The sequence below is a fragment of the Danio aesculapii genome, chromosome 25 (genome assembly GCF_903798145.1).
Source record: "Danio aesculapii chromosome 25, fDanAes4.1, whole genome shotgun sequence".
Classification (NCBI taxonomy): Eukaryota; Metazoa; Chordata; class Actinopteri; order Cypriniformes; family Danionidae; genus Danio; species Danio aesculapii.
The window spans coordinates 10,048,572-10,072,923 of NC_079459.1; the positions used below are offsets into that span (position 1 = coordinate 10,048,572).

At 35.4% G+C, this 24,352-nt stretch overlaps 1 protein-coding gene across 1 annotated transcript in view; it reads left to right on the forward strand.

Annotated features, from left to right (window-relative positions):
* Positions 1-2,670: 2,670 nt before the first annotated feature.
* The window catches only part of abtb2b (ankyrin repeat and BTB (POZ) domain containing 2b), a 90,226-nt gene continuing 68,544 nt past the window's right edge, over positions 2,671-24,352 (forward strand). Inside the window, exon 1 of the mRNA XM_056451609.1 lies at positions 2,671-3,953. Within this exon, the coding sequence (XP_056307584.1) occupies positions 3,098-3,953 (856 nt within the window). The 5' untranslated portion in view covers positions 2,671-3,097. The remainder of the gene's footprint in view (positions 3,954-24,352) is intronic.

Here is a 24,352-nt window from a genome sequence, read left to right on the forward strand (position 1 = left end):
CAAACGCCGAAAGGTGCGGATATCAAAAATGAAAATGTATTTATCAGAAAATGCTTACCAAATGTTTATTAAAACTGCCTGAAATGTTTAGTTTACAATTGTATTTAACATTAATACCTGTAGTTTTGTTTTACCAGTTGTTTTGTATTTTATAACTTAATGTTTATGGGTTTCTTTAAACATAAGGCTTTGATGATTGATGTTTTAATATGGAAATTATTCATAAAATCACTTTGCCTTTCCAGTAATATTTATTTTCATAGAAATTGTATAAAGGAGTTGTCCAGCACTTATATACCTTTTTTATGAGAACAGTTGTGTACCTTCATTTCATTTGTACCATAAAAGGTACAGAACAGTACCTTAAAAGGTCTTTTCTGTACCATATAAGGTACAACCTTTACAAAGGTACAAAACTGTTCTGTAAGGAACATTATTTGTACCACTGTGTACCTTTTTTCTAAGAGTGTATAGAAAAATGTCAATAAAATTCACTGTTTTAAACTGCAGAGTTGAAACTTCAACAAAAAAAGTGAAATAAAAGCCTAATAGCGCAATTCAAGCCCATAAATAAACGAAAAGAAAAAATCTGTCAATCACAAAAATGAACCTGATAATTAACAGATTTTTTACAGCTCATTTTCACTGCTCAGCCTCACATTACTTTTTACTTTGCGGTAATCGTGGAAATTAATCATGCTTTTATCACAGAAAAAAAGGTGTTGTAACCATATTTATTGGTGATCTGATTGCAAATGCTATGAATTTTCTTTTCTTTTAAATTTTTTTAATAATGTCATTGTTACGCAAGACTGAAACTCTTATTCATGAACTTAAAAACAAAGCTTAATAATGATTCGTGGCTGCAGAGATTATGTGTCCTACTTGTATAATATAAAGAAATTAAAATCAAAATATCATTTAATTTAATTTAGATACTAACTGGTATTGATCTATTAGCATTGTGGTCATGGAGAAACTAGACAAAGATAAATTGAGTTTTATGAGAGTAGTAAATGGGTGTGCTGGGTTTTTGCACAATGTAAACATTACGTAATACTTCAAGACAAATAACTGTGTCATATTGTATTGGAGGAGTAAAACAAAACTGTGACAATGAGGAATAAACTCATCATCGAATTACCTAACGCCTCACAAAGCACTTAGGCCAGTTCACACAACTGAGGAATGTTTGTATATCATTGTCACTTGTGTTTTGTAGTGCAAAACAATATCACACGTCACACTATTGCAATGGTCACTAAGTTTCTAATCAAATGATGTGGTGCTTAACTAAGTTTCTAATCAAATGATGTGGTGCTTAAAATACTGGATATTTATCATTAAATTATTGTTATTAAAATAACACGTTATTTGTATTTTAAAAGCACTTTAAATTAAAATAGTAAACGTTTTGTTTCAACGGTTAAGTTTTGCTCCAATTTTTTTAAAGAAACCATTTATTCAACCATTAGCCTGAAGTTCACATTGTTTAAGATAAAAGAGATAATGTGTGTGTGGATGAAGTCTCCCGGATTAACATAATTAATGCAAATTTCTTAAGACTAGATGAGGATCAGTGATTAGCAACATTTCTCACAAAAAAAACCCTTTCTAAGCTTTTTAAGTTTTTTTTTTATTTCACTACAATAGAACTTTATTCAATCTCATTGAGACGTTTTGTTATATGTGTATAGGGTAAAAAAAAATAAATAATACTAATAATAATACTAATAATAATAATAATAATAATAATAATAATAATAATCATCATCATCATCATGATCATCATCATCATCATCATCATCATCATCATCATCTTCATAATAATAGTCAATCAATTATTTTTTTTTAATAATGAAAGAAAATGACCACCAGGAGTCATAGCACATTTTCAATATATTTTTTATTATTTTTTTTACTCTATTTTATTATTACAATATATTGTAATAGTATTACACATTATAAAGTTCAATAATAATAATAATAATAATAATAATAATAATAATAATAATAATAATAGTAATAGTAATAATGATAATAACAATGCATTGGCTTTCAGGTGAATCTTCTGCTTTGTCTTTCAAAAGAAATTGAATTTCGTATTTTACATTAATAATTTTTGTGTTATATATGTTGTGCTAATAAATTAGCAAATAATTGTATCAATTTCATAACACACTAAGCTACACTTGTGATGTTTAAAAGTAAATTCAAACAGGGCATTTTCCTACACCCCTCTTACAATTATTGTGTTGAAAATGAACGTCTGTTCATGACTTGATGTTTCTGTGAAACCCACCAGTCTTGATTGATTGGCTCCCCTGTGGCTAACTTCCGATTGGTCTCCGAGTATGATCCATTTTAGCGAATCGGTTCGCGCTTGCGGTTCGTCTCAATAAAAAGAGTTGGGTGTAACTCATCCTTTCAGCTTCGTTTGGGGAATTTCAATGTTATAACAACTAACTAATTCTAACGCTATAGCCTACTGTAACTATTGTTTGCAACTGTAAAGTTCAAAAAGCTCTTTTGAATGAGGGAGCTCTAGTTTGTTGACGTGATTCAAACTCGCGCGAGTCACTTCAAGTGAGTCGTTCAAATGAATCATTTTGTTCTAGTATCAAACACCACCTAGACCAAGCTCTTCAGCTCTCAGTTCAGTCAGGAGTTTCCAGTAAGAACAGACGTGTGGGTGTGAAATGAACATTGACTATTTCTACATAATCAGTAAGGATTCTTTTTTCAGTCACCGTGCTATTTACATCACACTGATGATTTTTCTTTCTAAACTCTGTGTCGACTTATTTTCAAGTACCGGATAAGAGTACACGGACATTCTGCGCACTTTACTAAGTTACTGTTCTAGGAATGGACATTTGGTAAGGTAAGCAAGTTACCCCAAACATTTATTTTTCAGAAGATGTAACTTGGGCATTTTAAACGTAACGGGGGGATATTTTGGTCTGTAATAGCTTATTTCAATAAAGCGCTACATGAATGTCAATGAAAAGCTGAACCAGTAAAACCAGCTTGAGTTTCGCGCAGTTGGAAAGTCTCCTCTGCACCCAGGTTCCTTTAAAAAACAGAACCATCAGCAATGGCAGGAACAAACAGCTCAAACATGAAAACTCTAGAGGATTTAACTTTGGACTCTGGCTATGGAGCAGGGGACTCGTGCAAATCCTTAAGCCTGTCGTCTTCCAAGTCGAACTCCCAAGCGTTTATGAACACTCCTCATCGGGGCAACTGGTGGTACTACTCAGGATCCATGAACAGCAGAAACAATAGCTGGGATACAGTCAACACGGTGCTTCCCGAGGATCCAGAGGACATTTTCTCAAAGTGTCCCCGCTTACCGGAGCTGGAGGAGTTCCCGTGGACTGAGGAGGATGTAGGGAGAGTCGTGCGTAAAGGTGTGGGCAAGGGCGCCTCATTCTCCGCTGAAGCTGTGCGTAGACTGGCCACCTTGATGCGCAGAGCTCTCATCCGCATCTCCAGAGAAGCGCAGCGGCTCAGTGTCATGCACTGCAGATGCACCAAGTTCGAGGTCCAAAGCGCGATCCGCCTGGTGCTCAGTTGGGCGCTGGCGGATCACTGCGTTTCTGCCACTGTAAAGGCCATATCTATGTACAACATGAGCGCTGGAGAGCTCTTGCGCAAGGGGAAGTCTGCCCGGTGTGGACTCGTGTTCTCCGTCGGACGGTTTTTCCGCTGGATGGTGGACACTCGGATCGCAGTGCGCATCCACGAATACGCGGCCATCTGCCTGAGCGCGTGCATGGAGGCGCTCGTGGAGGAGGTGGGTGTGCGCGTCCTGATGGCGGAGCGGGAAGGCGCGACACCCGGCTGTGTCTTGACTGCAGATACCCTGGAGGGGGTCATCAATAATGATGCCGAGCTATGGGGGGTCCTACAACACCATGAGCATCTCATCTGTGGGAAGAACGCCAATGGTAGGTGCTCCACTGTTTCACCGATCAATTATTATCCCCTCATCTGCACCATGCCACCTTAAAGATGGGAATTTCTCCAAAAAATTTAAACAAATTACTTAACTTAAAGGGATAGTTGACCCAAAATGAATAATATGCTCAACCTTTACTTGTTCCAAACCTGTTTCTTGTGTTTGAACACAAATAAGTTAATTTGAAAAATGTTAAAAACCTGTAAGCATTGACTTTCTTAGTTTTTCTACAATAGAAGTCAATGGTTACAAGTTTTCAGAATTCTTCAAAATAGCTTTTTTTGTGTTTAACACAACAAATAAACTGCGAGTAAATGGTCAATGTCATTTCATTTTTTGGGTGAACTATCCCGTTAAGTGGCAGACCACTTTCATACATACATACATACATACATACATACATACATACATACATACATACATACATACATACATACATACATAAGTGCATGCATAAATACACACTGATTGGTCATATTTTATCTAAATTTGGTAAAATTGGCATTTGATCATTTCTCAGAAGCTATGTCATTTGATCTGTGACAGGTCATTACACACTTCCACTTCTTCATCTGTCAAGTTCTGCATCATCTATAGGTTGCGTTTTTGTTTCGAGTTGTCTGTGGTTTACCAGTATGGGGTTTTTATAAAACTTACAGGTTCCCTATTTGAACAACCTCTTAACCATGTGACCACTAAAACTGAAAGAACACACAAACAATATATAAAAAGGGCAAGTTCCTGTGATGCGTCACTCTCTTGCATCATTACTTATGATATAAAAAGACATAACACTGAGCACATATTTTAACGATTCCTTGACAAAATCAGAGTGGTGCTTGTCTGTGCAGAAATCACCACCATGATATTACAATGTTATGAATATAAGATCGGAAGGTTTACAAGGTTTTGTTTTAGGTATGGATATGATTGCTAAAGTGTTCTTAATTATCTAACAAGCTCACCCCAAGTCTAATTATTATCCTAATAATAATTTAAGTCCAATTTTCAATTTCATTCAATATGTGCATTTTCATACTATATAAATCAATCTAGAAGTAGCCTGTAATAACTCATAGGATTCATAAATGACGGTGAATTATGAACTAATAACTGGTTAAGCTTCATTGATTGTTTGTTGATATGCAAATCATAAGTTTGACTGCTTAGAAAAGACAATTAATTGACAGTTTAATGATGTGAATCAGCTCTACTGTATGTTTGTAGCATGACAGAGTAGGACATGATAAATTGCAATGTGCTAGTGTTTGTTAATGTTTAGTAATAACTACTATTCTTCAGTAAAGTAAGTATTATTTAAATATTTTGCTGGATTGTAAGTTCAGAAGAGTGATGAAATGTCTCTCAACATTTCTGCAAAAAAAAAAATAAATAAAAAATCTGAGCTGACATTATACATTAAAAGGTTCCCACAATCTGCTAGCTAGCTAGATGCTAACTGATTTTAGCAACTGTATGCTAAAGAAATAGCAAGGGCATAAACATTGGTTTAAGTCTTGTTATGACATTAACAACTATTTTAAAACAAAAAAAAAAAATACTTTCTCAAGTTCAGAAGAAAGGAAGCAGTGTTTAGAATATACTAGCTAGTAAGTAGACATGGACACCCATAAAAATACTGTAGTAATTTACAGTAAATACTATAGTGTTTTTGAACAATAATTAGTCTGTTGTGGTAATTCTGTAGTATAATCAATGTGGAAATACATCAAGTAAAGCAATATTAACAAATTACCCAATAGCTACTGAAGATTTCTACAACTGTAGTGTAGATTATACTACAAATCACCATCGTTTACTGTAGTAAACACTAAAATAAACAGTATTTGTTAAAGTTTCACACTATTTTTTTAATACAATATGATGTAGCATTCATTAACAACGTGTTGTACATGCAGTCACACACTTTACTATAGAATGGTTAAAAACACAATAGTATTTACTATAAATTACTATAGTATTTCAATATTAGCTCAGTATAACTCTCACACAGCTTGCTTTCTCTGGGATTATCATGTGGGCATCAAATTAGGTTGGTCCATAAAGACAACCCAGTGGATCAATGTGCTTTCAGGATGACTGTGCTAACAAAGTGCTATGCGTGCACTTTACCAAACCCCCATGTGCCATTTTTGATGATAAATGACCAACTGAGGCTCTCTGTTTCCTCTGTCAAATGCAGTAGATTGAATCTGAAACGCCTCAAATGTGGCTCATTGATGATTTGAGCTGTGACTCAGTTGTCTTTTTCAAGGAACTTTATTACGCAAAGCTTCTCGCAACCAGATTATTCATGACCTTCTTTTGTTGGCTGCTGTAATTGCGCCCGAGAATGCCTTTTAAAAAGCGTTGATTACCATGGATCAATACACTTGCTTGGCAAAACACTTGCTTGAGTTTGCAATATGCTTTTGATCCTCAGGCTTTAAAGTCAACATAAAATGGCAACCGGAACCAGTAAAACATGTAATACGATGCCTTTTTTTGAATAAACTACAAAACTGGATGAAAGTGAGTTGGCATGTTTGACATCATTATTATTTTTAAGCCACATCCTGCTGTAGATCCTCATATAGAGAACCTTAAAAATTCTTTGTTATGTGATGTATTGTCAAGTGAAACAATATTAAGTGAATAAAACTGTAAAATGGGACTAGATAGGGACTTAAAATTCACTTAATACTGTTTCACTTGAAAATACAAGTCACATAACAAAGTAAAAAAAAAAAACATATTAGGATGTGAACTGTTTTTATTTAAAGCTCCTGTGAAGTGCTTTCAAATGCACATTTTTATTTGATGTCTGACATATTTTGAACTAAAACGTGAAGGCAGGGTGTGGCATAGTACTGCCCCTCCCCTTTAAGAAAAACAGCCAATAGCATTTTGTTTTTATCACAGCTCTGTCAGTGAGAGAGTTGAGCTCAAGCGCATATAGCAATAGAATATTTAAGGGGGCAGGGCATGTTGGATACTAGAGAGCATTTGATTGGTTGGAAAATTTGATGACATCAAAAAAATCTTTGATCCATTTAGGCGGAAGTGACAAACTGCAAACTTTGGATGTTTATATCTTCTTAATGCAAATTTTGTAACGGTTTTGAAGTGCACAAGTTTATAGATATCCTTAAGACTAACATACTAATGCTAACATCTAAACAAGTGTATTTTGGTTGGATGGGAACTTTAATGCTGAACTGCGGCAGAGTTTACTCACAAGGCTATAAGGCACACAGTACTTTCAGAGTAATTCAGTCCCTCAGCTACAAAAGTTCTTCTCTATCATCTGCCAACCAGCCCCACATCTGGAAGTCTTTAAGACGTACTTCTCTTTGCCAACTAAGTCACTCCCATTTTCTCCAACACACACTCCATTCCCCTCTTTTCTATTTACATTAGTCCTTCTTTCCTGGAGCCGTTTCTGTGAACACACATGCTTTTAACAAGGCGCCCACTGTACCAGCTTGCCATTTAAAATCCAATGAACATAAAAAGTCAGGAGGCGGATTAAATGTATAGTTTTCTCTCGCAGAGATTAGTATTCTGAATTTAGTATTTAGTGGCTAATTAAAGGGATAGTTCACCAAAAAATTCAAATACACCCACTGTTTACTTCCCTTTCACTTGTTTTAAACCTGTTTGAGGTTGCTTGGTCTTTTTTTTTTACACAAGTTAATTTTTTTAAAGAAATCTGAAAACTATTAACATTAATAATAGGTAAAGTAAAAACCAAAGAAGCAAATGGTTACAGGATTTCAGTTTTCTTTAAAATATCTTATTTTGTGTTTAGCAGATAAGAAAAAAAACTCAAAACAGGTTTATAACAAATGAAGGATGAGTAAATGATGACAGGACTTTTAACTATCCCTTTAAAGGGGACCTATTATGCTTCTTTTTACAATATGTAACACATTTAGATTAGATTAGATTAGATTCAACTTTATTGTCATTACACATGTACAAGTACAAGGCAACGAAATGCAGTTTAGGTCTAACCAGCAGTGCAATAGCAGCAAGTGCAGGATATAGGTATAAGTTATAAAGTGCAGTTATAGAAAAATTATGGTAATATTTACAGATGGATGTACTATCAACATTATATACAGGTTGTATTAGCTATGAACAGATTTACAATAAATGAATATATGTACAGGATACTATTAAAAGCAGAAGTGTGCAAATAGATAAACATAATTACAAATGTCCATGTGCAGTGGATATGTCCAGTTCAAATAAGTGAATCAGTGCAATGAATATGTGCAAATTTAAATGTGCAAATGTTAAATAGTGCAGTGATTGTGAGGAGTATAAGTTAGAGGAGTGTGGGGGGTGTATTGGGGGGGCAAAAGAGTCAGTGAGGGGCAGAGTTCAAAAGGAAGACAGCTCTGGGGAAAAAGCTGTTCCTCAGTCTGCTGGTTTTTGTCCGGGGGAGCCTGAAGCGAACACATGCTCTGATGTTACTGAGCTCTGAGTGTGTATTTGAATTTTCAGTTTAAAATGCACAGAAATATTTTTTTCATAACTCTTTGAAACTGCCCCGTTATAGGCTTTGATTCAAATTGTGCTGTTTTGGTGATTGTTGCTTTAAATTCAAATGAGGTTGTGCTCCCAACCCATTTTTCAAAAGAGGCCGGAGCTACAAATGGCTATGTGTCAACATAGTGGCAGATTCATAAAAGAACTAACCTTATCTGTGAAAAACTGAAAATGTTAAAAGAAGTGGCTCAGAAGAAAATAGTCTATGGAGACTACAGTGTTCATTTGTGCATCAGAAAACATGACATTTACAATGCCTCTTAGTCACTGACATTGTCTTTGGGAGGTACGACAACAAAAACTTATGGCGGACTGCTCCTTCTCACTCAGGGCTTTCTATGCTGAGAGATTGTCAATAATGAGTGCCTCCGATGACGTATAATAAAAGTGTTTTATTTAAAAATATGGTTAAAAAAATGCAGTTAAAATTTTTAATGAATTTAATTAATGTTTACCATTAGAGACTGAGCATTTATTTTAGGTGCCCTTTAAGTGATTTATGGAGAAATCATATTCATATTCTTCATACTCCTGAGCTAGTGCAAAGATGTACATTCTCAAAGTCACTTCTCACTGTTGAGAACATCTGTGAACCCAACCCAGAGCAGGACGTGAACTTTGCCCCTTGTCATTTGCGGCAAAACAAGGCTCAGGACTGTACTGGAATTTCTGGCACTGCTTTCTGGCTTCCCTGATGGAAACATCTCAGAAATAGAGTTTCATTTCTGAATATGAAGTATGAAGTACTGTAGAATATGAAGTCTGCAATCCGGTGAACTTGTGTCTTGTGGAGGTTATTTTTACGGTTTGTGGATTTAGGATGGCAGTAACAAGCAAAACACCATCTTGCATGGTCAGTGACACTGTTTATACACATTTCCAGCCAAAATCATGGCCCAGATGGAATAAAAGTTCAAACTTCTCTATTAGCAGATAAAAACAGCACACATTTGTATGATTTTAGCATTTCAACAAAGCTCCTTAAAGGGATAGTTCACCCCCCCACCCATCCCCCAGAAAAAAATCCATTTACTCACCCTCAAGTAACTCCATGTCTTTACAGGTTTCCTTTTTATGTTGAACACAAAATAAGATATTTAAAAAAAATGTCAAAAACCAGTAACCATTGACTTTCATAATGGTTAAAACAATCAATACACTCAAAAAAATTACGTTTGTTGTTTATTCAAGCTACTTATTTATATCAGGTGGAAACAACACAATTCGTGAAATTTTGGGTCAGCTTAATTGTTTTATGTTCAGTCCACTTAAATTTGTAAAAACTAATAACTTAACTTAATTCCTTTACGTTAACCGAATGCAAATCGATTGAGTGGAACCCAGCATGTTTTACAAGTGTAGTTACAGGTTTCCAACACTTTTGAAAATCAATTTTGTGTTCAACGGAAAAAAAAGTGATTGAATGATGATAGAATTTTCAGTTTTGTGAACTATACCTTTAAAATAATTGTTATTTTGCATTTTTAGATTACCCTCAATTGCTGTTTCGATCAAATAAAGTACAGTATATGACATTTCAGCATTTAGCTTATTTGGTTTAGCAACAGAGCATTTGAGTGTCCTGTTTGCCAAGTGAAGTAATATTTGCATTTGCATATACAAGAGCGGATTCACTAAACAGCATACATAAGCTCTATGTAAAGGAGCAGTTTGAGGAACAACAGATCAGTTTACTAATAGCAAACACTTGAGGAATTGCAGTTTTATAAGATACAAAAATATGCAGGTTGTTTCTATTTTGCATTTGGAGGTTGTTTGTGGAATCACGAGATTTAGTATGGGACTTAATCCTGTGAAAGTACTGGAGGATTGCTGGAGAAAAAGGCGGGTGAATTGCGGATTGGAGTCGGTCAGCACGTGGCTTTGTGTTTTGGTGCTCCTGCTTTTGTCTGGTCTAGCTATGGAAGTGTTCTCATAGGTCAGTCCTCTGCCTGTCACCATGACAGCGCTGACCTTTATACAGGAAATTAAGGGACAATGAGCAACAATGGCACGTGCGAGGGTTTAATATTGGGATGAATTATAGTGGAAAATGCAATCTTTCATTTTTCAACAGTGGAAGGTTAAGAAGGGTAAAATGTATGTTTTTTTGTTACAATAAATGAGCAGTTCTTGGAAAGTGTCAGAACTTTTCATGTGGCGCATGCACATTTTATTGTCAGAAGACGGCTACAGAAATAGCTGTTGGTGACTAAAATAATCTTCAAAGCTTTTTTTTCCCCCAACAACATTATGTCCTAAAGCTTTACCATTTATTTAATTCAATTTTGTCTGCATCCTGGAGATTATCATCACATATCAAACTAATTAAATGAACTATTATTTAATAAACAAAGAAAATAGCTGAAGATTTTGTGATTATTGTGCACCATATGTCATGTGGATATGGTAAATAATATGTCCATATGCTTGCACCACCATTTTGTTATTTATCGTTTTGGCTTAGAGCGATGACATCTGTCAAGATAATTATGAATGAAATAATGCATATTTGAGGGTTTGTTTCTTTCTCTCATTGACTAATCGTTTCACATTTGTCATTATACTATCTCTGTGCTTTCAAAACCAGCAGGGATGATTTATTTTAACATTCCCGTTGTATTTTATTGTTCTAAATAGGAGTTCTCACATTAAACGGAAACCTCTGGTTTGTTTGAATTCTGAAGACTGTAAAATACTGAATCAATAAAAAAAAAAACACGATTAAGTACATTAAGTTAACTTGACTTAATTAATTAAGTTAACTTGATTGTTTTTACAAAAAAGTCAACTGAACATAAAACAATTAAGTTGTCGCCAAAAAACATAATAATTGTGTTGTTTCAATTCAATTAAAAGAAGCAATTTGAACAAGCAGCAAAAAAAGGATCCATTGAACCAAACAGAAATCTTTGCCTCCAAAATATATATTTTTTAAAAGTTGTTTTTATATCTTTTTTAAAACGTGTGTCTAAAATAGCTTTTATGAGTTTTGAGCATAAGTTAATTCTTTTTGTGTATAAATAAAACAAGTTAAACTAAATAAAGTTCTACTGTATTTGTTTAATTAAAGGTGCAATGAAGTGCATTTTTATTTGATGTTTTACGTAATCTGAAACATGAAGAGAGGGTAGGACATAGAGCTAACATCCAATAGCATTTTGTTTCATCACAGCTCTGCCAGTGAGAGGGGTTGAGTTCAAGCACATCAACTGAAAAGCAAATGAGAAACACCTTGATGGGGCGGGGCATGTCAGATACTAGAAAGCATTTAATTGGTCAAGATATGATAAAAAACTGACATGATGTGAAAAAAAAAATAATTGATCCATTGTCCGTTGTCATGGTCAACTCCGCTCTGCATCTAAAATTTTTCGACGTACGCGATGAGCCACTATCTCCAAAAAATGAATATAGGGCTACGTTTTCAGAATGAGTCTATGTTGCTAAAAAAGCGATATAAGGTTTTATTTTTTTAAACCACTTCAAAATCGATACAATGAAATGTATAAACCAATAAAATATTTATAAAAGTGCAATAAGCAATATAAGTTTATAAGTTACTAATCTTAAAGTAGCCAAAGAGAATCAATACGCGAGATGTCCATTTATGCCAATAAAAAATCTCAGAAGTTTGCTTTTCAGCGGGATGGCTTTAAAACAAATGTAGTCAAATAAAAGTTTAATGAAGACAAGTCAATATACAGGCAATAAAAGTCTAATAGCTTCTGAGAGCTTTTTCTTTGTCTAATGCCCATGGTGCTTTCTTTTGTCTTTTCAGTGCCCTTAGAAGGTTTCCCAGTCTGGTCAAGCAAACATATTTCAAACACACACTCACACACAAAGTTTCCTCAAGGTGTATACCACCACGATGGTACACTGTTGGGTTCCACACAATTGCTTCATGTCATCCAAACACGATTACTTATCAAGTTAACTTGACTTAATTAATTAAGTCAAGTTTATTGTTTTTACAAAAAAGTCAACTAAACATAAAACAATTAAGTTGTCGCCAAAAAACATAATAATTGCCTATTATATAATTAATAATTACCATAAATCTTTGCCTCCAAAATATATATTTTTTAAAAGTTGTTTTGATATCTTTTTGTAAAACGTGCCCAGGCAGGAAAAATCTGCCATGTTTCCAGCTATATAAAATAAACCAGAAATGTCTCTCACAGTACTTTGCAATAAAAATATCTTGCCCAAGTAGGAATTCGCCCCATGGGCATAACTGTCAGACTATGAAAGACAATATATGCCTTCACATTAAGAGCGTTTAAAAGTAGAACATATTGACACATCATTGTTTAGAATAAATGACACCGCCTGTAAGAACATCAAACATTTCAGTTTAACTGAAAGTATGTTTCAGTTGAAGTAAAAGTTGTTTACGGAAGCAGCATTCTCTCTGTCTTTCTCTTTTTTTTGTGATGTTCAGTGTGATTGCATCTGATTTGCATGAGAGACGTTGAGACATGTTGTCATTGTGGAGCATATACTGAATGTTCCAGAATCTTTCTTTCCTTTTGGCCCAAAGGAACAGCCTGTGACTGAGGACAGATTTAACTTTATTATTGTTTAGAGACCCTGGCCGTCCTGCATTTTGGACAGGCAGTGTTGTCCAGTTGGACACAGCACGCGCATTGAGGAAGCTTGCCATAAATAAAGTCTAAATGGCTACTTTTAGGGCTTGAAGTCCAGACAGCTGGACGGTTTAAAAGGACACCCTTGTTCTGACCCTTGATGCTTGTTAGTGGTCAGTCATATGTCAGCCATATATCTCTGACATAGGGGGCGTCTGATTCCTAAATGCATTTGTAGTTATAACAAATGCACAATTCCAAAAATTCTAAATATTCAGTTGGGCTTGAACTGAACAAAACACATATATCCTGTTTTTAAGAAGCAATATCCTAAAACCATAAAATTAGATGCAATTTCACATCAATTAACAGGTATTTGTAGACATGCCATGAATTTGCTAAACACTTACCATTTCACTATGGTAAAATCAGTGTAATAATTGGTTTCACATTGACAATTTAGCAAAATATTGACAATTTAGCACAATATAAAGCACAATAAAAATTAGTTTTGACTTAAAATGTGTGTGTGTGTGTTGTGTGTATTTATAATGTATGATTTAAAAAATATCTTCAATTATTTTAGCAACTAAATGTACTGTAGAACTGCTTAATTGATGAACAAAAATATTAGTACAGCTATATGTAAACTGGTGGAGGGGCGGCATGTTGGTTTAGTGGATAGCACTGTCATCTCACAGCAAGAACGTTGCTGGTTCAAGTCCCGGCTGGAACAGGTGACATTTCTGTGTGGAGTGTGCATGTTCTCCCCATGTTTGCATGGGTTTCCTCCAGGTGCTTCGTTTCCCCCCCAGTCCAAAGACATGCGCTGTAAGTGAATTGGATAAACTAAATTAGCCGTAGTGTATTAGTGTTTATGTAAATATGAGAGTGTTTGGGTGTTTCCCAGTGCTGGGTTGTGGCTGGAAGCGCACCAGCTGTGTAAAACATATGCTGGATAAGTTGGCGGTTCATTCCGCTGTGGCGACTCCTGGCAAATCAGGGACTAAGCCGGAGGAAAATGAATGAATGTGTAAACTGGGTGTTTTAAATAAAAAAGTTGTTTCAGTTTAAAACAGAAATATTGGTAACACTGTCAATATTACACCAATTTCATGTATTACAACAGTAATTGTATAATTACATGATGAAACTAACCCTAAACCTAACCCACATTCTAACCATAAGCAAATGGTAAGTACATGTAATTAATTAATATTACTCTGTTGTTAAATCAAAAGCTGAGTGATATTAAAGTGCATTAATGCAATATCTTTATCATTTAATTCATGAATGAGTAGCAGATAATGAATGATCACTTTTCTTTTTGTTTTCCAAATAACACAGATATACATAAAATATCTCAATTTGTGAGGGCAGTTCTCCCTAAATTGATTCTTTGCGTTCAAGAGTGAAGGCCTTTGTTCTGTGATTTATCGCTCTGCGTCTTCATTGCTCTGCTAATTGGCTGGGGACAGCCTTAAGACTGGATGCTATTGTCCATGGTTGTAAAACTAAGCTGTGCTTGTGAAAGTGTGTGCTAGAAAGATGTCACATCTGTCCTTCTGTACATAATGGCGAAATCTGCAAGTCAAGCTTATACTGCGGGATAAAATCACTTTGATTAACCAGGACTCATTAAAGTAAGCCTGCACTATTTAGAGTTATGACTCTGTGGTTTAGTGTATTTATTATAGATCTTTGGACATAAGGAGAATTTGTTGGGATGTAGGATGGGCGAGTTGTGTTTCAATTAAGTCCTCCAGACAGAATCTACATTCTCAGAAATAAAAGTATAAAAGTCACTGGGGTGGCATCTTCTCTAAAGGTACACAATTCTAACTATAGAGTTCAAATTCATAATATATTTAAGGGACATATTAGTAGCAACATATGTAGGCTTTAGACTTTTATTTCAAACATGTAAAAAAAAATACAATAAATAATACAATTATTAAGCAAAGCAAACAATACAACTCAATACAGCTCAATAGACAAATTATGTACACATAAAAGTACACATAAGTACCTAAAAATGCAAAAGTTAACCTTTTGAAAAGGTGCTGCCTGATTTTGTAGCCATGAAATGTCGGTGCAAAATACAAAAAGAAAAAAAAGATAAAGCAAGTTATAATTTTGTTTTGTTTATTTGCATCTTTCTCAAATAATTTAATTAAACGTATCAAAAACATCAAGGACGTATGAATATAATTTGTTAGTTGTATTTATATTTCAAATTTCAATTTAAAAATACTTAAGTAGCATAACTAAATTTTACATGAAGCAAGCTGTGGGATTTTGGTAAACTCCCACTTAATCACTTAAATCAGGGGTGTCCACACTTGGTCCTGGAGGGCCAGTGTCCTGGAGAGTTTAGCTCTAACCCTAAAAACTACACCTGAACCAGCTAATATAGCTCTAACTACATATACTAGAATCTTTCTGGCAGGTGTTGAAGCAAGTTGGAACTAAACTCAGCAGGACGCTGGCCCTCCAGGTCCGAGTTTGGACACCCTTGACTTAAATGTTATACAGAGATTTTATTAAGCTAATAAATATCTTTATTTTTGTGATATTTACAAACCCACTGAATTCTTTTGTTTAGCGTTTACCTTTATTTCTGAGAGTGTAGAAGGCCATGGCAGTTGGATAATGGATAATATGAAAACAAGCTATTTATTTTTATTTAAATCACTTGAGGTTAAAATGTTTTGCTGGACAGCTTCAGAAGAATGGCTTTAGCAGGTTGAAAATAGTTTGCCAGTACCTGTTGTACTAGCATGTCATAAATAAGCAGCCAGACGAGACCACACAAATGCTCTTTGGTTCTCTGTAGAAAGCATGAGGGAATGTGATTGTTTCTTTCCTTCATACATATTGAGTTGATAAGAACTTATGCAAAACATTTTGCAGCAAATAATGTCAATGAGGGCAAGTGGTCAGATGTGGTTGATCTGGATGTCAGTAACTGAATTTTGCATGTATTTGTTTGTCCCGTTTGACATTTGATGATCCTTTTGTGAAGCCAGTATTCTAGTACCCAAACAGTTAATGTAGAATTACTCCACCAAAGATGACACCAAGAACTGAGGGGCTGGAGAACATTTGGGATTTGCCCTTCATTGTTAGGTTTTCTATCTAGGCCATCTGATGTTTCATTCAGGACAAGTTGAGTAAAGCAGAGCAGCTAAGCCTCATCCTCTATCCAAATTTGCATATTAAAGTCTATGGCTGTTTCTCAATATGCAAAATTAAGCGATCTTGTGTTCTCGTGTAACGTCATCATCAACCGCCAAAGTTCAATTCCAAAACTCAAAACCACAAAACGGAGGACACGTTAAAAAGAACCCGGATGCATTATTGATATCAAGGATGCATCCATGCAGACTCTCTGTGTTCTTGGAATTGAGAAAAAGCTGTTTATCCACTGAAAAAAAAGTTTGATGTTTATTTTGGTAATCTTCAATCAAAGTTTGACTATTTGCTTTCGTGTTCGGAGTGATGGTCCCTCTCTTGACATTAATTGGATGGCTTCAGCTACAATATTGTTAACTATGCCCCTGTTATGGTTAGTTTGCTATGAGGGAATGATGCACTGAAAGAAAACTCTGCCTTCCATTCAATATTCGATTTCAGCTGGAAAATAAAATCTCAGCAACTTCCAGTGCACACTGGGACCCCCTCGAAAATGAGATGGTTCATCTCAAGGGGCTACCCCATTCAATAAATTCAAATTCACACTGACTTTAAATTTTAATTATGCCTAAATGCAAGGTTAAATAGAAGATAATGTCAATGTTAAAGGTGCTGTATGTACGTTTTTGACTCTTATAAAGCATAAAAATACCAAAAATTGCAGATATTTAAGAAACATGCTAAGTGAACATTCTTGTTTATCTCAAAAACAATGTTAAAGTCAGATATTCTGCTTTGAAAATGTGCATTAGCTGTCCAAATATCTGTCTTTGTTTTGGTCATTTTAACCCACCCAATGCCAGTTCATCCAATTATATTTCAGCACCCCAGGTTGCCTTGGTGGAAAACAGTGTATTTCATTCATTCAGTCAGAAAGGATCTCAATGTATGCGTCCGTGACCAAATGCGACTGGACAGTAGCAGACTCCGAAGTGAGACGTGGATTAAGAGTTTTATATTAGGTGGTTATTAATTAGCAAATAACATAAATATTACAAACGTAAACATTAGGTGAGCAGGTTACACTGTAGGAGCAGGTTACATTGTGTGTGAGAGAGAGAGAGAGAGAGAGAGAACGGGAGGTAAAAATACAACCAATACAGCAATGGCTATGATACAGCTTTTAGGCTCAATAGTCAGGCACACTCCTGTTGGTGTCTGGCAAAATCTGGCAACCTGCGCTTGCGTGTGTTTTGAACCAGGAGTGCAATACGTAGTTCAATCTCTGGGTGTCAAACTTACATATGGTACCTTTAAAATAAAGAACATTAACAGTGATTACTTAAGATACTTGGTATACCTTAATTGACAATATTATTATTGAAATAATCAAACAATATTTGGTAAATCCATCTTAAGCACTGGTAAACGTTATAAGAGCATCTGGTTTTCACATTTTTATCTGAAATACAATTAGAGGTTGGGGTTTTGCAAACTCACTGGGTACATTCTAGTTTTCTAAGATTATCACCCTTCAAAGTGAAGACAGACTTGGCTTGTCTTCCATAACCTGAAAAGTGAGTCCAAGTCCTTCTCTCAGTCATCTTTGGAAGCCCTTTTATACCTCAGCAAGGTTCTTGCCAAGCAGAGTTGATGGAGTAACCACAAAGGGCTTATAGCGTTATACTGAAACTCGTGGGAAAATGGAGAAAATCATTTTCAAAGTTTCTTGGGAAAAAGGAACGATTCAACACCGTGACAAGAAAAGATTCACTGCTGATTTTCCAGATGAAGCTCAAGGTTCTTTATTTTTTATTAATGATGCATATTTTTGGGATTATTTTACTTGTGCTAATGAGTGAATGTGGAGCCTTTGTGCTAACAGTGTTCCATAGATGTAAACATCACCTGCTTTATTTGAAGAACTGTGCTGGCTGTGGGAAACTATGCTGCTGGATCACAAGTCTGGCACGCTTGGTCTCCTAAAATAACAGAGAAGTGGTAATTAGCGCTTCCTGCTTTGCAAACTCTTCAAGAGGCATACATAAAGCACGTGGTTAGGGTTAAGGGAAAACTGGTTTATAGGCCATATTTAGAACTGGTTTGAACATATAAGGTTATCAGATCAAAAATGTCCACCTGATACTTTTCATTTATGCGCATAATGTGTTTTTATTAAGGGGTTGCTAATTTTGTGACTACAGTATCACTTAATAGGGGTTTTACACTGTAAAAATGCAGGGTTCCACACAATTCATTCATGTTGTCCCAACACAAATCAATTAAGCTCACACATTTAAGTGGATTGAAAATGAAATAATTAAGTTGTCCCAAAAGAAAACTAATAATTTTGTTGTTTAAGCTCATTTTAAATAAGTAGTTTGAATGAGCAGCAAACAAGGTTTTTGAGTGTGCATATACCATAGAAAACATTCGTTTATATGTTTTCCAAAGTTCCAAAGAACTAGCATATTAGCATTAGTCAGAATCATACAGCCCGATAAAAATGTTGTCATAATATTACACCGCAGTACAAAAAATAAAGTTAATCAGGATAACTTTTAAACCTGTTTATCCAAATTCTTACTCTGACCATAATGTAAAACTTGTCGTGTTGGTACATTTAAGGTTACAACACCTAGCCACTATGCCTAAAGGGATCATGTGAATAATAGCAACTTTGAACATACCCTTAAGGCACTGCTAAGGATCTTTTAGAGGTAAATAGTGTATCAAAACATGCCTTTGAGGGTTGTGCCCCAAGGAAAAAAACTGTTGTATGTCTAAAGTACAGTTTTTCCTCATTAGAATCTTAGAAATGTTGTCTTGAATCTAAGATTAGCTTTCAGGATTTGTACCATCCACTCATTCTACAGCCTCTTGTCATTTAAACATGCCAGAGCAGACTGATAATTACAGTGTCAAAGAAGGCAGTAGACCAACTAGCACATGTTGGCGAGAAACAAAAGCTAATGTCCCATGAGACTAAGAAACCATTTAGTATGCAGTCCACCTAAAGTTTAGCTTTTTATTCTATGCATATGTCTGCTGTTTATTTAACAACAACAGCTTAGAAGTAATGGCAGAGAGGTAGGCTATGCTATTAGCACGTTGTTAGGTCTAAAGAGAAATTTATAGCAGAGAGCAAGCTGTTTGCTCAAAGCTGTGGCAGTAATAGTTGGATGCTAACCCTCCAGTTCTATATTAGTACTGTTTTGGTGGCTTGTATCATAGACTGAGATGTTGGGTACTTTGACTAGGCAATACTTCATGTGGTGAAGCAATAGCAACCATCTTGGTGTCACTTAACTGAGCTAACAAAACCAACTTAGCCTACATATTATCACCACAATTACAGTAAAAACCACTATGTGATGTTAAGTGTCGCTAACATACTAATCTCATGTTCATTCAATTGCAACCATCTTGGAGTCACTAAGCTGAGCAAACAAAATCTATTTAGCCTACATATTGCCAACACTATTTCAGTAAAAACCACTATGTGATGTTAAATGTCGCTAACATGCTAATCTCATATTCATTCAATAGCAACCATTTTGGAGTCACGAAACTGAGCTAACAAAACCTACTTATGTTATTACCACAATTTCAGTAAAATTCACTATGTGATGTTAAATGTCGCTAACATACTAATCTCATATTCATTCAATAGCAACCATCTTGTAGTCACTAAACTGAGCTAACAAAACCTACTTAGCCTACATGTTATCACCACAATTTCAGTAAAATCCACTATGTGATGTTAATTGTCGCTAATATACTAATCTCATATTCATTCAATAGCAACCATCTTGGAATCACTAAACTGAGCTACCAAAACCTACTTAGCCTACATATTGCCACCACAATTTCAGTAAAAACCACTATGTGATGTTAATTGTAACTAACATACTAATGTCATATTCTATTTTATAAAAAGCTTGTTGAATATCTCTGTAGAGGTTCAGACATTTTTAAAAATAGTTACTAATCTAGCAGATGTTATTACGTCATTATACCATGTTCAAAAATAGTTTGACCTCATCTTTACCCCAAAGAAGTCAGGGAACGCCTACAACATAACCATCTATGCTTCTAAATGTTTGTAGGAAGCAAACATGATTTTGTCTTGCCTCAAGGCCCCGTTTTCAGTATCCTGTGGCAAAGGCAGATGGGTAGGTTAAAGTAGGAGTGTTCTTCCCTAAATGCTTTCTTTTGCTTTTTCCATCTGGCTTTTGTGTCTGAATGGGGTTTCTGTGGGTGGTCCCATAGGACTCTAGGCCATGGCTTTCCAACCCTTCAGCAAATGCGAAGAGGCCTTAGCTTGAACGCTAAAATAAATTGAGTCTGTTCTCTTTAAATTACTGCATGATTTGAGAGATAGTCTTAAGATCTTAAGACTTTCGGTTCTGCTGATTTTCGATTAATTATTTTAGAGATCTTGGCTGTATCTAATCTAATCATCTAATTTATTTAGAGGAGCTCAATTAAAGAATCTTTCATAGAAGTCCACAGGTTTTTAGTCCTTTTGCTAAGCTAATCAGACAGCTTGAAGGAAAAGCAGTGCAGGTTCCACTGGGACCACCACAAGCTTCCTTCTGTTCTGTTTTGTGTCCAAGAATGGGGGTGTGGTGACTCTTTGGTATTTGAATGAGCTCGTCTCTGTTTACTCTTGCATATTTGTTTGTGATGGCCACAACGATGAGAATAGTTGGTGTTTAAGAATGTCACAATAAGAGCCACCTGTAGTGACGGCAGCTGGGTCCACATGATAGAACTGTGGAATTCTGAAACAGGTGCATCTAGGAGAAGCATGACAGACATTTTTTGGCATGCAAGATAGATATGTTTACATCGCCTGTCTAGTGCAAGTTAGTCAACTCAACAGCATCACGCTCTTCTCAACCAGGCAATGATTAGTGTGGAACCTGAACAATGCTAATAATGGAAGACACAAGGCCCACCTATGGAGATGGAAGTCATTGTGTTTAATGTAGCATGAAAAACTGTACAAAAGCACGCACATCCCTCTTAACTGGGTGCTCAGCTAAAAAAACGCAAAAGGTGCAAATTATATATTCAACAAAGGTGGCAATACCAAAGCTCCAAATATGCAAATTTATTAAATAAAAAAGGCTGACACAAAGCCTGTAACGTTTCGAACCACACGGCTCTTCATAAGACAGTGTTCATCACAATCAGGTGCTCTTTTTTGTACACTTCCAGATCACATGATATCCTATCGCATAACAAACTAATATATATATATATATATATATATATATATATATATATATATATATATATATATATATATATATATATATATATATATATATATATATATATATATAAATTATACAACTTAGATATTTCAAGTGACATCACAAATTATGAAAAACAGAATTTACCAGGATACAACAAGATATACAACAAAATATAGCCAAAAAACCTTTACCCAAACACCTAATTAAACATTAAAGATGTAAGATTTATTAAAGAAAAGAACAAATGTCAAACTCCTTGTCAACCTTTTGGAGACAATGTATCTAAAGTGAAAATGCAAAAGGCTTCATGTTGCAACAGCAATTTGTTAAGAGTGAAGTGACATGGTATCAGCAATTTGTTAAGAGTGAAGTGACATGGTAAAAAATTACCACATTTAAAATTACCCTGTGGTATGGTGTTTAAAAAATGGGGAGCGGGTTTTAGATCAGCTCTTACCAACATATTCCAGATATTAGATTTTCTTTTGTGTACTAAACGAGGTGAATTTTTAAAACACTCTTTGAGGGTAGGATCACTTGAAATAATATGCCAGTGTTTTAACAGCACTTTATTAATGTCTTTAGTCACTGGCGAATATTTTATATAACAATTAATACGATGATCATGCTTTTTTATTGTTTTTTTAACTAAACTATCCTCTTGTGAAATATCTTTAAAGTGACTGTGTGCAGATTATATCCACTCCTCTTTATAAGACCATTCTCTAAATCTATCTGATAAACTCTGTGATTGCTGTTTAAAATCTTCATCTCTACTTCAGATTCGATGAATCCGACTAAATTGAGACATAGGTAATGAATGTTTTAATGGTACAAATGTCCATGTAAAATGGTATTACGATCAGTGGGTTTTCAGTATAGTGTTGTTTGTATACCGGATGCAGTCAAAAATACAAGTAGATCTAAAAAATTCATTTTGTGTTTGTGGAATTACATAGTGAACTTCAAAGCGTTAGAACTATTGTTGATATAAGAATGAAATTCTAATAGCTCCGATTCAGTACCACTCCATATTAAAAAGACATCATCGATGTATCGTTTCCATAGAACAAGTTAGTTTAATGTAGCATGCAACACAGAATTAGCATTATAAAATGCACAATAATTAAAATTTGCCTCAGTATGTAAGTATAGATCACAACCAAATGCTTTGGCAGATGGCTGTAGTGAAATTGTTAAATTAAGGTCTCCAAGGTTATAGAGTCTTTGGCGGGCATCTTTGATTAATGTGTTAAGGTGTTTCTTCTATGCTGTTCTTGCATCACCCTGAACTTATTTTCAAGTTGGAGATGTGTAGTAACCAATGGGGACTTGCATGAGGATTAAGAATAGATCTGCATTAGTGTGTTTTAGTTTTAACATCTAGTCTTTACACTTTAACATAGTCTTTACACTGCATTTCTGAAGTCCACACTGCATGGTCAAAAATGCATGTCACTTTCTTTGAATAGAGATTTTTTTTTGATCCCTCTAACGATAGCTTGCTTTTAAGGCATGTAGACAGCAGCCATTTTTTAAAATGCAGAGTTTAACGGGACAGTTAAGATGTTTATATAGACTGGTTAACTCTTAAAGAGCCCCATTATACATTAAAAAGGGTCATATTTTTGGTTTTATGGGTCTCCAACAACATACTGATATGCACGCAAGGTCAAAAAACACTTTTATGATCTTGAATCGTTCAGCGATTAATTTGTTCCCAAATCCCTCCTCAGCATTTTGGTACGGTCTGTGAAACCCACGGGTCGCCAACATCGGTATAGGATCCGATCACAGCGGACGCCCGAAACATGCTTAATAGTAGTTACTAACACCACAGTACACAGTACCCGGTTTCTCCACAGTGTTATTCAGACACCTCACCCCCGAACCTAACCGCTCTGTCCCCTGGATTTTTTGGGTATGCATGAGTGCATTAAAGCAGTGCAGTTAAACACCAGCATACTGCTCTATTCTTAACCATGACACACAATCAGTATTAATCTACACAGCGGCAAAAGCTAAACTATTCTGAACCTTGACCGCTGCACATGTGTAGGATCAGCTGACGGTGGCCATAGCAATGACAAATGGCAGTAGATCATGAACTCACAAACACATTTAAATCTGTAAACAAAACAGCATGCGTCGCTTTTACAGCGTGGCTTTAGACGCAATATGAGAATATAAAGAGTTAACCTGATACAGTGCACGTGGTTACAAGTTACAAAACACAATTAAATACATAATTTGCAAGCTAGAGAAAACAAGGAGGCAACCATTTACTTACACTTGTGAAATGGAGGAAGAAATTTCCTGTTGAACTCTCTGTCAAAGTCTCATACATCAGTAGTCTTTTCTGATCCTTCCTTTAACAAATGTCAGACGAAACTCCCGTAGTAAGCGCGTAATTTGCTGAAGCACTCGTCAGAAAAATGACAGGAACAGCACAGGCTGGGCTATAATGTTGAGGTATTTTTGCAAAAATAAACCTCAACTCTTCACAGCTTCATCTTTGGGTAGAGAAAATAACACTAACTTTCCCTAACACTTCCAATTATATCCAGCTAAACAGAGCGTCTTCATGACTTGATTCAACTGGGACCTCTTGTGCACTTACTTACACTTGTGAAATGGGGGAAGAAACTGATCCATGATCCACGTACTGATAAAGGCCCTTACATCAATAGTCTTTTCTGATCCTTCCTGTAACAAACGGCTGATGAATGCCCCGTTGTTAGCGTGTAGATTCCAGAAGCACTCGAACTGCACAAGGCTAGGCTATAATGCTGAGGTATTTTTGCAAAAATAAACCTCAACCACTGACTCTTCACAGTTCT